The 14689-nt window shown below is 50.7% G+C and overlaps 1 protein-coding gene and 1 pseudogene across 1 annotated transcript in view; one reads left to right on the forward strand and one right to left on the reverse strand.

Moving 5' to 3' along the window:
* Nucleotides 1–14689, forward strand: part of LOC128943501 (serine/threonine-protein kinase pim-1-like) — a 242976-nt pseudogene that overhangs the window by 162521 nt on the left and 65766 nt on the right.
* LOC128943446 (serine/threonine-protein kinase pim-1-like) overlaps nucleotides 1–14689 on the reverse strand; it is a 79312-nt gene that overhangs the window by 1821 nt on the left and 62802 nt on the right. The window contains exon 2 of the mRNA XM_054286388.1: nucleotides 48–149. Coding sequence (XP_054142363.1) covers nucleotides 48–149 — 102 coding nt within the window. The remainder of the gene's footprint in view (nucleotides 1–47; nucleotides 150–14689) is intronic.

Here is a 14689-nt window from a genome sequence, read left to right on the forward strand (position 1 = left end):
CTCCTCCGCCCCCTCCTCCCGCGCCCGCCGCCGGCCCCGCCGCTCACCGGGGCGCCGTCCGAGAGCCGCGTGGCCGCGAAGACGCTGCCGAAGCCGCCACGCCCCAGCAGCGATCCCAGCCGGTACCGCTCCTGCAGGGCCTCCTGCGCCTCACCTGCGGGCGGGACGCGGCTGTCAGCGCTCGGCCCGGGGCCAGCAACGGCCCCCGAGCGCCCCTCACCCGCCCCGGGCCCGGCATCCCCACCCGCCCCGGGCCCCGGCGGCTTGGGGTCGGAGGCCGCGCTGCCGAGCGGCGGAGCTCGGGCCGGGGAAGCCGCAGCGGAGGCGGCGGGAGCGGCCGCGCCGCGTGTGTCCTCCGCGGGCCCCGGGAGGAGCCGGGGCCGGGGTCGGGACTGGAGCCTGCCTCGGGGCCGGGGCCGGGCTCGGGCCAGGCGGAGCCGAAGGGCGGCGATGCCGCCCCCGCCCCAGGCACTGATGCCCGCCCAGCAGCGCCACCGCCAGTACGGCCAGAGCCGAGCGGAGACGAGACCGCGGCGGGACGGCCGGGGCCGGGGGCGGGCCGGGGGCATGGCCCGGCCCGGCAGGGGAGAGGGAGGCGGGGAGAGGAGAGGGACGCCGGGCAAGGAACCCCGACAGAAGGATGCCCGACAGCGGGAGAGAGAGAGAAGAATGAGAATGAGAATGAGAGTGAGAATGAGAATGAGAATGAGAATGAGAAGCAGTGTTTAGGGTCTGTGCTCTTTTTGCTGCCGACGCTGTTGCTGCTGCTGCCGCCGCTGCCGCTGCTGCAACTGAAGCACCGGGGCCGTTCGTCCCCGTGTCCGTTCCCCGCTCGCCCCACGAGCCCCACGTTCGAGCCCCGCGCGCCCCGGGGACAGCCCCTCCGTCTGCCCAAACACGGGAACTTTGCAGCCTTGAGCCCGGATGCAGAACCCTGACTCCTGCGCACTGGCACAGCGATCCCCTCGCCTGCTGCTGTGCATTGTCCTTGCTGAGGGTCAAACGCTGTCGGGCCACCTTCCCTTGGGGTAGGATTCCTACCTGACCCAAGCACTGCACTTACATCTCCAGTGTTGCTTTCCAGTAAAAACAGGAGAAGGAAAACTGTGTGTGGCTCATGATATTTTAGAATGCCTAAAATCCCTAAGTCACTGATCTTAGAGGTGAGGTACATCTGGAATTAATGGGATGCAACATGGAAAAGGGGAGCATAGAAATAAATAGAGGAAAACATCTTGGATTGTTTCTTCCATTTTCATTTCACTTCTGGAAAGCTGTTTCAGTTTTCCAGGAATCTTCTCCTGTCTGCTCTTCCCAAGAATTTCTCATGGAGAACAAGGTCAAGCTTCTGTCACAAGATTTGCCACCCGGAAATTATGCCACTGGTGCAATTTTCATTGTGACAGTTTGTGCTGGCTTAGGGCAAATTTTGGGAGGAAATCTCCAAAAGGAATCCATCTAGAAAGCAAGTTCAAGCAGCCCCTACCCCTACTAGTTCAGGAAAAGACTTCCCTCGAGAAAAGTGAAAAAAACCCCCAGTTTTTTTAACAAGTAAAGTATTCACAAGCATGAAAAATGAATAATATTAAATAAAACCTCGGACAGTGCTGAAGAGATGGAAAATTCAGCAAGTCCTTTTGTGGGTTGTAGTTGGCTCACACGGTCTCTTCTAAGTCCCTCTGGTGCTGGAATGCAGCGTCCCAGAGCTCAGGGAGCCACAGGTGTGAGCTGCCGGTGTTTGTCAGGGTTTTCAGTCCAGAGCAGGTTTAAACAGTTCCAAGAAAAAGGAAAGTCACAGTCCGAGGAACTTCTCTTCCTAAGGTGGCTAAAACCAAATTGCTAGACCTAGGCTGTGAAGGCATCGGGAAATTTCCAAATCTGTGCACTGGCGGTCCCAGCAAACACTAGATCTCGATGGTGCTGGAGGCAGAACCTTGAAATTTCCAAATTTTAGATTTCTGTGCCAGCAAATCACTGGATTTGGGCTGTGCGGGCACCAGGAAATTTCCAAATCTGGGTACTGGGGCAGCAAACACAAGATGTGGGAGGTGCCAGACCCAGTAGCAGGAATTTGCCGGGTTTTGGATTTCTGTGCCAGCAAATTGCTGCACTTGGGCTGTGCCAGAATAGGCAAATTATAAGGTCAAGGCACTGGCAGTGCCAGCAAACCCCACATTTCAGGAAGGATTGGATCTGGACCCTTCCCTTCCCTTCCCTTCCCTTCCCTTCCCTTCCCTTCCCTTCCCTTCCCTTCCCTTCCCTTCCCTTCCCTTCCCTTCCTCCACAAGGTGCCAGAGGGGCTGGACAGCAGCCAGGCAGAAAGGGACCTGCAGGGACTGATGGACAGCAGGCTGGACATGAGGCAGCAGTGTGCCCAGGTGGGCAAGAAGGCCAATGGCTCCTGGCCTGGCTCAGGAATGGTGTGGCCAGCAGGAGCAGGGCAGGGATTCTTCCCCTGTGCTCAGCACTGCTTGAGCAGCACCTCAAGTGCTGTTTGCAGTTCTGGTGCCCCCAATTTAGGAAGGACATGGAGGGGCTGGAGCGTGTCCAGAGAAGGGCAACAAGGCTGGGGAGGGGTCAGGAGCACAAGTGCTGTAAGGAGTTGCTGAGGAAGCTGAGGTTGTTTATCCTGGAGAAGAGGAGGCTCAGGGGAGACAAGGCGGTGTCAGGGCACAGGGTGGTTTTCATGTTCTCCATGGCCTGTTCCACCCTTGCTGATTCTGGGATTCTCTGGAACCACCCTTGGAGCAGTTGCAGGATGAGCCCTGGGGCTCCTGTTCAGAAGCTCCAGAGGCCCAGGTCCCTCAGCTTCTCCTGCCAGCCCCAAAGCCCATCCTGAGTCCTGCAGAGCCTCTGCAGCTCCTCCTCACTGCCCAGAACAGGGAGCCCCAGAGGCAGACACAGCAGCCCAGATGTGCCCCCCTGGCCTGGGGTGCCTCTGGCAAGGGAGCAGCACCAGGCACTGCAGGAGCCTGCAGACAATTCCTGCAGCACTTGTGGGATGATCCTGCTGCCCAAAGGGACGTTTATGGGGCCAAGTCAGGAACTGCAATAGGGAGTGGGGCCAGAGAGAAAAGGGCAAACAGGGATGAGCTGTTTGCAGGGGAGGGAAGAGGGGTGGGCAATAGGAAGAAATTTGCAGCAGGAAGAGGAAAGAAAGCAAAGGTGAAACCAAGGAAATGCTCAGGGCAGTTTGGGGGTGGCTGCCAGGCAGCCCTGGCTCTGACCAACAGCATCTGCAGTGGGACAGGGAACTCCCAGCTGATGGGAACAAACTTTCTGGCTGACTGCAGAGGCCAGGACAAAGCTGAGTGGTTTCCCTGGTGTCCCCCAGCCCTTGCTGGCCCCAGGGGCTGATGGCATTTGTGCTCCCTCAGGTTCATGTCCCCACACCAACAGCATGGGGGTGCTCCCACCTGCTGTGTGCAATGCAAACAGGGGCTGCGGAGCCAGTGCTGCCGTGTCTGTGCCTGCAAGGATGGGGCACCTGTGTGAGCTGGGGAGAGGCCAGGGCTGCAGAGGGGGGATGTTGTTGGCAGCTCCATCAGGACACTCTGGAACACTGTCCTGGGCTGTCCAGCACACTGGGGATGGATCAGCCCCTGCTCTGCTGCTCCTTCCCATCTGCCCCAGGGCCCTTGCAGAGCCCCAGCCATGATGTTTGCCCCCAGCCTGCCCACGGCCAGCCTGGGGCTGCTCAAGGGGCTTTTCTGTGCTGAGCATTGGCCTGGCCGTGTTCTTGAGAGAGCCTGGGCAAGGAGCCTGGAGCCCCCAGGGCCTGGCCTGAGGTGTCAGCACTGCCGCAGCAGTGCCCATGGCCTGTCCCTGCTTCAGCCCCGGCACTGCCACCCCCAGGACTGTGCCCGGCCCCAAGAGCACTCAGGCCCTACAGCAACACCAGGGCCACCAGGGCAGCCAAGAGAATCTAGACAGCCCTGGCAGCTTTTGTCTGGGAGCCACCTTTGGATATAAGGAATTTTGGAGGCGGATTCTCAGTTTTGGCCATGGATGTCTGGACTTGAAAGTGTTTTTTTCAATGGGAAGAAAAGAACGGGCCCCCAGTGTTTTGAAGGCAGAGGAGGAGTGGCCCCCAAGAGGCCAAGGCCAGCCAGAGCTGTCTGTCCTGGCAGGTTTCATATGGGAATAATCCTTGGATATAATCAAATTTGGAGGAGGAATCCCAATTTCAGCCTTGAACCCCTGGAGAAGGACAGTTCTTTCCCACAGGAAGGAATGCACAGAATTCCAGGGTTTCAGGGGTTGATAAGAAGCAACTCTCAACATGCCAAGGCCAGCTGGACCAGTCAAGCAGCCCCCAGGAGGCCCAGCCACCCAGACCTGTTCCATGATCTTGGATCCTTGGGGCCCTGCAGCATCAAAATTGCCCCTTGGTTCCATGAGGCCCTGTAGGATCACCACAGATCTTGCTTTCCATGAGGCCCAGTGATATAACAATGGTCTTCTTGGCTCTGCAGAGGCACAATGGCCCCTTGCTTTCCAAGTGGCCTTGCAGTGTCCAAATGGTTTCCTTCTTGCCATGGGACTGCACAAGGCCACAATGGCCCCTTGCTTCCATGAGGTCACAGAGTCTCCAAATGGCCCCTTGGTTCTATTGGGTTCCCCAGGATCACAGTGGCCCCTTGGTTCCACCAGGCCTGGATGTGTTACACTGGCCCCTTGTTTCCATGGGGATCCACAGTGTCCCAATGGCCCCCTGCTCCCATGAGGCCCTGGGATGTCACAATGGTCTCATCACTTCCACAAGGCCCTGCTGTTTCACAATGCCCTTGAAGTGCATTCACAATAGTCCCAGTGGGTTCCCCTGCTGGTTCACAGTGGCCTCCTTTATTCTGTAGTGTAACAATGGTATCCTTGGTTCCATGGTCAGAATGGCCCCGTGGTCTCATGGAACCCCACAGCCCCTTATGGAGCTCCACAGCCCCTTATGGAGCCCCACAGTGTCACTTTGATCCCCTTGAGTCCATAAGGCCCTGCCATGCTACAAGGACCCCTTGGTTATACAAGGCCCTGCAGTGTCACAATGGCCCCTTGGTACCAGTGGTCCTGAAGTGTCCTAATGGTCTCCATGGTTCCATGACACCCCACAATGTCACAATGGACTTTTGGTTCCATGAGCTTTCCTACTGCCAACAACAGTCTCCTTGGTTCCACAGTGTCACAATGGACCCTTTGCTCCCTGAGGTTCAGTAGTGTAACATGGACGCCTTGATTCCATGAGGTTGTGCAGTGTCACAATGATCTCCTTGGTTCTGCAGCCCTGCTGTGGCTGCTGTGTAACAATGGATCTGTGGTACCATGAGGTTCCATAGTGTCACCATGGTGCTTTTGGTTCCACAAGGTCTTGCTGGGCCACAATGGCCCCTTGGTTCCATGAGGTTCTGTACTGTCAACAATGATTTCCTTGGTACTGCAGTCACAGAGGATTCTTGGTTCCATGAGGGGCCTGGCCTCCCACAGCCCCTCACAGACCCTTATGGCCCCTCATGCCCCCTCACAGCCCCTCATGGCTCCCTCACAGTTCCCCATGGCCCCTCACAGCTCCCCATGGCCCCTCATGGCCCTTCACAGCCTCCCACAGCTCATGGCCCCTCACAGTTCCCCAAGATCCCTCACAGCCTCTCACTGTGGATGCCCTGGAAGAGAGAGAGAGAAGCAGCAAGTGTTTCTCACAGCAGCATGTGAGAATTTTTAGGGTATGGTAGGGATGTGAAAACTTGTTAACTATAAACAATCTGCAGGTGGTGTTGTTCTACTTCGTCTTTCTGTTTCTCTATAAAAACTGCATGGTTCTCTTGATAAAACCTTCTTTCACTCTCTCTACACAACTGCCTCCTGCCTGGTTCTGTGACATTCTCGACTCAAGATTGACACCTCACAGCCCCTCATGGCCCCTCACAATCCCTTCCCAGTTCCCCATGGCCCCTCACAGCCCCTCACGGCCCCTCATGGCCCCTCAGAGCCTCTCATAGCCCCTCACAGTTCCCCATGGCCTCTCACGGCCCCTCACAGCCCCTCACAGTCCCTCATGGCCCCTCACAGCCCCAGATGCGGGGCTCCTCCCAAAGGAGAAGGTGTCGGGCCCTGATTGCTCTCCTTTCATTTCAGTCCTTTCACAGCCACGAGTGCAGAAAGGCTGAAATGGAGCCTTTGCCCAGCGTTTCCCTCGGGGTTAATTGCGGGCTGAAGCTCTGTGCTGGCCCCAGCCCAAGCGCCACCATCCCTGCAGCCACCAGGCCTTTGCTGTCCCCCCGTGTCTGTTCCCTGTCCCCGAGTCCCACCCGGCTCTGGCAGCAGCAGCAGCAGCAGTGCAGGGGGCGCCGGCCTGGCCCAGCCGGGGCTCCCGGCCAGGAGCAGCAGCAGCGCTGGCCCCTTCCCGCCTGCTCCTGCCTCGGCTCCCAAGGGCTTTTTCCTTCTCAGTTCTGGAGCAGAGCAACCAGCACCCACACACAGCCCTGACTGCTCAGGGCTCGCCTGTGCTGCCCTGAGCCAGCCCTCAGAGGAAGAAAGGATTGGGTTCCAGCACTGTTTCCAGCTCTGTTTGACTCATCCTGAGGTGACAGGAGGAGGCTGCTGGTGCCTCTGCCTTGGGAATTGCAGATCATGGCTGCTCTTGGCCCTCTTCTGCTTGCCACCTGAATTTTATCCATAAAAATGCAAGTGCCTCTTTCAGTTGGTGCTACCCACGGTGCTTTCATGACAGTGAAGTCAGTATTTTTGTCACAGGCATAAAGATCAGCAGATACTGGAATGCTCACCAGCCCCTGAACACTAAGATGAGGGGAATTAAAGCTTCACAGGCCACATTTGCAGGGCTCAAACAGAGCCCTGTTGCTGGCACTGTTGAAATAGAATAAGCTTACAGAGGCTGTCACAGAATTCGCCTCCGCAGTGTGGAGTTAAATTAAAAAATCAACTAGGAGAAGCAGAAACCAGAACTTCTCAACTCGCTTCATTGTTCCTTCCCAGCAGCAGGAAACGCAGATGCCCAGAGGTGTTTTGCACTGCTGCTGCCCCCAGTTTGAGCCCAGGCTCTGTCCAGGCCCAGCGGGAACCTGAGCCCAGCCCAGGGAGCTCAGCGCACGCGGGGCCAGGCCCAGAGCCCTGGGCACAGCTGCCCATTGCGGGGCAGCGGCGCAGACGGAATGTCCTGTGGCCCAAACCTCCTGCTCCTGCCACACAGCTCCAGCGCTCTCCCCCTCCTCCTCCTCTCCCAACACGGCACAAATTCCAGCTCGGAGGAGGCTTCCCCAGACAGCGCTCCGGCTCCTGTTCCAGTTGAATGTCCCTGCAGAGAAACAGGGAATCTTTCAGCCACTTCCACAAGCTCAGGCTTCGCACTTCATGGGGAATCTGGGATGCAAATGGCCTTGTTAAGAAAGCCAAAGGCCAAGGGAATGGATTATAGATTACTGAAAAAAAATCACCCATCTTCCAGGCAAGGTTTACCAAGGCATTTCCTGCATTTCTTCTTTTCAGATTCTTTCAGTTGGCTGCTCTGGGAATTCCAGCTTGTACTGGTGCTTATCATGAACTGATTGTGCTCTTGATTTACGCACCAAGACACCAAATGTGGAATCATCTATATGGAACTGTTATGAATGATCAATCGAAAGCCAAATTATAAAAAATCTGAAAAGATTTCTTTATCTTTTTCTGCTATTAAAACATGGTCTTCAAAACCACCACAGCCAAAGAGACAGTGTCGAGCCCAGGGTTGGTGCGGGGTGAACCTGGATCCCACCTCTATTGCATCGGACCCTCCACCATTCACGAGAGCCGCTTCTTGCAGGGATGCTTTATACAGTTTATTATGCCTGAGCAAAGAAGTCCCAGTTTCTTTTGTAACTCTGCATATTCATAGTTGGTTCTTTCACTGTGCAGAGCTGGACAATCGCCATTTCCTTGTTGATAGCCAGCACTGATCGGATTCAGGGAAGTCACGTATTCACACGTATCTTTCTGGCGACTGACTATCTTGATCGATGTTATCAACAGGGTAATGATCACTCTCAAGCGTCTTCCGATGACATGACATGTCTTGGGATAATGGTGATCATCGCACTGGGTGTGTCTATTCTTGGGCTAAAGTGCCGATCGTTATCTGGCCACCTTCAGGAATTTCGGAATTTGAATAGACGCCTGCCTCTCAGGCTGCTTGTGGTCAGAGACTTGTTTGGATTTTGCAATCTTTATGAAATACATGCTTTTATAGCATGAATTATTTCCCAACATATATTACAACATCACTACAATCTCACAGAAGAAGGCAATCATACCGATCAGTGTATAGTCAAATTGCCCCCTAATTCTCATAAAGTCCACCTACTCTGCACACCCTTACTTTGTATTTTTGTTTCTCAGTCATCACAGAACTGAGAGCTTCAAGAAAAAGAGGAAGAAATATTAACAGGTATCCCTTAGGTAAGGGAAATACTGGACTGTCAGGAACTAAAAATAGTTGATAGCATCTGTATCAGGCAATTTTTTTTACCCTCTACCAGTGTCCATTTCAGGCATCCTGTTAGCATGACCTAGGATTTTGCAGCTAAATGCAATGGGCTGCAATTTGAGAGGCCTACAAGAAAAAAAACTTATCAGACTTTCCCCCCTCCCCCTGCCCCGAGTGACAGGTGCAAATTACAAAATGAAAGGGCCTACAGAAATTTAAAATTTTCTAATTTTAGAAAAATACAGTATTAGCATCAGATTCCAAGGGCATAGAGATATAGGAGCAGCAAGGAAATGCTCCCAGAAATGTTTTCTAGCCCGAAGAGACAAGCTAGCCACAGGAAGAGGAGAGAGCCACTTCTTTTAAAATGTGTGAATTACTGAATGCAAGAGCCATTGGCCCTTTCAGCTTCTGTTTTTAACAAAAAGTAAGCTATTAACGTGTGTTTATGAAGACTTTAGTTGGACTTCAATGTTTTTGAGACAGCTTCTGAGCAAAATACAAAGAAACTACATTACATATTCGTAAATGCAGCATCTAGAATAACAACTACATAGTCCTATCTCATAGTTAAATGTTCAGTTCTTCATAAATTGTGATTAAGACCATGAAATGCAGTACCTAATCCAGTTAAATCCCACCTACACCTCAGATTGGCTTGTGTAACTAATATTTTCCACTCCACTCCCTATCCCTTCTCTCACCTCAGTCGTCAAGCTCTCAGCCAGGCACAAGCCAACTTCTCAGCTCAACTGCTGTTAGCAATTACCAAGCACCTGTTGGTAATTGCCTGAGCACCTGCCCCACCCACAGCAGCTGTAGGTCCCTGGCTGCTGGGAGAACAGGTCTGAAGTGCAGACCTGAACACCACCACCCCCCCACCAAAAAAAAAAAAAAATTAAAACTTTTCTAAATAATTTGAGATTAGTAAAAGATCAGGACATGGAGGGACTTGTTTATCCCCTTTAGGCCAATCAAGAAAAGGTTTATAGCCTTCTCTGGAAAGGGAAGACTGGGGGGTTTTTCTTGAAGCAGAAGCATGTTTTATCAGCCCAGTTTCCTTCCTCATTTGTTCCTGCTGCCCAGGAGGCCATTCACTAGGCATATATATAAATATCTCTGTCTGAAAACACATCTAGAGGAGTGAATGACTTACACTGGTGTGATTTAAAACATAGCTTTTATTGTACAAAAATGCAAAAATCTGTTCTAGGAGAGGCACATCTTGTAGAGCTGTAAGGACCCTGACAGCACATCTGCTACCAAAGCAACAACTCCTGCTCTGCAGTGGCTTAAGCGGGCTGAGATGGAAGTGTTTCTTCATAAATGCATAAACCACAACAAAGTAGTGGTGACAAGCCTTTTTTCCAAGTCTGACTGAAGGTTTGGGAAGCAGGTCTGCCTGCAGAGGGCACACAGAAGCATGACACGTTTGCCTACTGTGCGCCTACAATTTCTACACCATCATATGACTACTCGGTCACTGAGCAAGCTGACAGTGTATGACACGTTATCCATCCTGCATAGAAAGTCACAGAGAGAAGAAGAGAGGAAGAAAACACGGAAGATGACAATGCAAAAGAAGTTGAAGAAATGTGGCAAGGATTGAGCATTAAGGGACAGAAATAAGAAGAGACCATACCCTTGAACTGTAAAGTCCTGTCAGGAAACTGCAAGTACTTGCATATTTGAGTTCACCACCTGGACTTGCATGCTTCTCCACATTACCATTATTTCAAAAATTTTGCTTCCTGGACAAGCTGCCAGGTCTCCAGTACCAGTCCTAGCTCCCTTCCAGCAGTCTGCATCTGAGCAGGGAGTTGAAAATAGATCAGGGATTACCTTTTACACTGTAAGCATTCAAGACAGCCAAAGAACTTTGAGGCAAAAGGCCATACTGAGTGCCCAGGACAAAGAAATCTTAAGAAATTGGAAGAAGGAAGTATTGATTGAGGGTCACAGTTATGTTGAGGTTTAGCCTTTCAAAGGTTTGTTGCTTTTCTACTGAAAACTGCAGGTGAGAAAGCCTAGGCAGAAAAGGGAAGGAGAAGCTGTGTGAACAAACCCATAGCTGTACACAAGGACAGAAGCAGATTTCTTCTTCACCAGGCTGAAGAGAGTGGTTTTATTATTCGAAAAACAAAAGCCAAACTACCCCAAGTCAAATATATATTCTCCCACTACATTTAGATATTACAACAATAAAAATGCACTATAAAACTACTGCAGTAAATTAGTCAGTTAGGAACAATAAACAGGGCACATGTTAATAGTATCCATATCTATCTTTGGAAAGATGAGCAATTACAATCTGCATCCCAGCTCATGCTCAGTATTTACTACAATCTCAAGTAACAATAAAGTCAAACACAACAGATGACTGATGTTCCTACCTTCTGCTTTCGAAACAGAGTTTTAAAAGATAGTTTACTGCAAAATCAGTCTCAAGTATGTTCAAGGCCTTGGGAGCTCTCTAAGTTTAATTAATATCACACATATAGAACCCATTTTAATATTTGTGTAAAGCCAATATTATAATATTATAATTTGTATATAACCATCTATCTGTAATATTGCTGAAAGAAGGCACACTTTTCTAAATATCTACTGGCTTTGGTAACTGCTAAAGGTAATGTAGATTGGGCTCTACTACTGTTTACTCATCTTTCTGTTGCACAGAAATCTTGGATACTTTAGTACATACATCTGTAATTCTGACATTTTCTGAAATTAAAGTGGGAGGAGAAATGGGCTAAATTCAGGTACCTTAAGTTACGTATCAACATTTGCAGACATAAATCAAATACATAAGGAAAACTTTTCTATGGGAAGAATGCCAGAGCAAATTAAAATATGTATTGATAAGAATAATCAACACAGTAGAAATGAAGAGCATCTGCACCATAGGAGAGAGTGTATAAAATCACACTCTGCATCAAGAGAACATCATTCATATTTCTTCACAGCCTTCTCCCTTTGCATGCCCCTCTGCAAAGTGCAAGGGGCCTCAAGGACTGAAGGAAACAAAGGGAGTCAAATGGAGACACTTGCACCTGTCTCACTGGGGGCTCCTGGGGAAGCAGTTTCCTTGGGAAAGCCCCTCTCTTCCAAGGGCACTTCCCCAGATGTGTACATTTCATGGGGAAAACCAACACACCCTTAAGTGCATGGTGCAGAGGTTCAGGGGACATCACAACATAACCAATATGATCCAGTGAAGCTAAATTTATTATTCCTAAAAAGACTCTATTTATAATAAATCTTTACTGCCCACGTGTCTCTAGCTAATACATGATTGGTTAATCCAAGCTGTTCACACATCTAAAATAGAATGCTGATTGGATCATCTAATTTTTTACGCATCTTGCTGGGGTTGTCTGGCCCACCCACGGCTCACTTTCCCAAGCCTGCTGACAAACTTGCTGAGTCCTGATGACTCTTCTTCTTGTATCTTTTTCAAGGATATACCGAGCTCATTTCTGAATATGTCCATAATTCATTCTTTGTGAAGGTGTTCATTGTCCATTATTACAAGCAGGCTGGATTGCGCATTGGCTGAATATGGCCATTGTCTAGCAAAAACTCCTCCATTCTGTCTCTGAGCCAGCATTTGAGCCGGTTAAACAAAATCCTCCCTCTCACCCTGTAAAGAATGTGGAATTAGAGTTGGAATGTGACCCTGAAATAGAAGCAGCTCAAAAACTACAGTAGAAAAAAGTAATTCCAGAAGCTATTGTAGAAGGGACTTTTCTCTCCAATGATGTAGAAGCTTTTCCTGTAGTAACTAATGCTGCAAGTAGAGTTTGAGAACCTTTCAATTGGAAGATTTTAGAAAAATTGAGAGCTGCAATTTCACAATTTAGTTGAAAATCCCAACTTGTACAGTCACTTCTGCAGTATATTTTTCCATCTAACACATTAATTCCTGCTGATATGCGTACCCTAAAAAGACTCATAAGACCACCCTATCAGCAGGAGATGTTTCATAAAAGCTGGGAGGAAAAGTGTGCTCAAGAAGCAGCAAGACCTAGAGTGCAAGGTGATCCTCTGTATGGTTTAACAGCACAACAGTTACTTGGCAAGGGGCCCTGGGCTACTGTCACTGCCCAGGCTAAGAGCATTGATCAAGTCTTACAGATGAGCCAACAACTAGCATATAATGCTATTCCTTGCACTTCCAGATAAGTTACACACCATGTCTTTTACACAGATTTGTCAAAGAAGAATGAAGACTTTGATAAATTTGTAGACAAATTGCATGAAGCTATCTATAATCATTCTGATTTAAATTCAGACACAAAGATACAATTAGACTTTGGGACCAATTTGGGACAATATGGACTTTGGGATCATTACTCCATTCCAAATGGCTTTCCCTTCAGTCACAAGAGGCTTCCATCTCTTCCAAAAATTGCCTGCTGAAACTCTTCTGCTCCCTTCCAAATCAGTTCACTACTCCAGCATAACCCTTGAAGCACAGACAGACGACTCTTCAACTAATTATAGTAGAAAAGAGGGTATTTATTGCAGCCCTGGTCACATGTGAACTAGTTTCCAAAGACATGTGCAAGGAGTTGCAGACTCCTGCTCTCTCTTTCTACAGAAAAGGTTTTACAATAGGTTTCTAAGGACCCATAATACATAATTATTACCTGCCTGTTTCGCATTTTTATCAGCTGAATATCTACTACAGCTGTGCAATTGTACTCCCTTAACTGGGTCGGTGGGATTTTGAAATGAGGGAGTGGTTTTATGGGAGGAAGAAAGCCGTCTTCCTCATGGTGAGCTCTTCTCCCAAGGCCAGCTGGCAAGACCTTTGGACCTGCTGCTCACGGTCCAAGCCTCTCCTGACTGTTCAATTATTCTTAAGGCAAGTTATTTCTATGGTTTCTGCTTCTTCACAATTGCTTCCTCTATCCCTGTCACTCCTAGCTTTATGTTCCTAATATATTTGGTACTCTTTACCTAAGGTACGTGATTTCTGCTAGCTGTATTACTAACTTAGCTTCTTACCTCATTTGAAGATCTTAACTAAAATATGCAATCTTCTACTATCCCAATTCTATTCCCAGCTGGCCCCTCAACTCATCTGCACTTTTCAATTATCCTCATTACATTTTCAGCTAACCCTTTGACACACCTCAGGCACATCCCTGACTGCCTCTCTCCCAGAAGCTCAAAGCTGCATTGCACAGCGCTTGCTGCGCGCCAGAGAGCACAAAGCAGGCTGGCCTGGTGGGCCTGAATATTTCTGCCAAAAACTCTGCATCTCACACCTTTGCTCAGGCTCAGTGCAGAACTGCAGGATTGCAGGCGCTTCCTCCCAGAGCTGCGTGAGGCGCTGGCTCCTGCAGATGTGCCCTGCCAAGCTGTCCCTGCCTCACGCTGGCCTCGCTTCCCCTGGCACAAGTGCCGGGCCTGAAGGAGCTGCCCTGTGCTCCAGCCTGCCGAGCAGCCCGGCTCCCTGCCCCGGTGCCCAGAGTGCTGCACACACTGCTGGCCTTTGCCAGGGGTTGCAGGGGAGCCGGCAGAAGAGGAGGAATCCTCAGCCAACCCAGCGGCCCGCGGCTGCCCTTGGCCTTTCCCTGCTCCTGGGCACACTCCAGATGGCCAATGCCTCCAGGCCGGGCTGTGCCCAGCACGGATGCGCTTCCCCTCAGCAGCAGCCAGCTGCCACCTGGGCTCTGAGAGCGGAGGATTCACCCGCTCCCAGCAAGAGGCACCCAGGGCCCGGCTGCTGCCTCTTGCAGCTCCAAGGGCCTCCTTCCAGCCTGCCTCTGCCGGGGCTCAGGCTGCTCCGGCCTCTGCCGGGGCTCTGCTGGGGCTCCAGCCCGGGCAAGGCCGGGCCCGCTCTCACCTCACAGGCGCTGACAGCTCTGCACCACAGGAGACCTTCCCGAGCACCCTCCCTGATCTTTCTGCTTTCTCACTTAAGCAAGGCTTTCCTCCAGCCAAAGAGATTATTGCATTTAGGGATCCAAATCCAAGTGGCAGGAACCCCAATGCTCTCCAGTCACAGCTGAAGGCCTGCATCTGCACAGGGTGTTTGGGCTGCCTCATTATTCCTTTGGTTTTTCCTTCAAATGCCATTGCCCTTTCTGCCTCAATTAAAAATACCACAGCTGTGCCATAACCAGCCAGTGGCTCATATTCCAAAGGCAGTGTGGTCTGGAGAGGATGAATGAAGAAGAGCCCTCCTCGCTTATGAAACCATACAAA

Source organism: Melozone crissalis, unplaced genomic scaffold (genome assembly GCF_028551555.1).
Source record: "Melozone crissalis strain CALT ecotype California unplaced genomic scaffold, PUWL_Pcris_2 ptg000046l_1, whole genome shotgun sequence".
Taxonomy (NCBI): domain Eukaryota; kingdom Metazoa; phylum Chordata; class Aves; order Passeriformes; family Passerellidae; genus Melozone; species Melozone crissalis.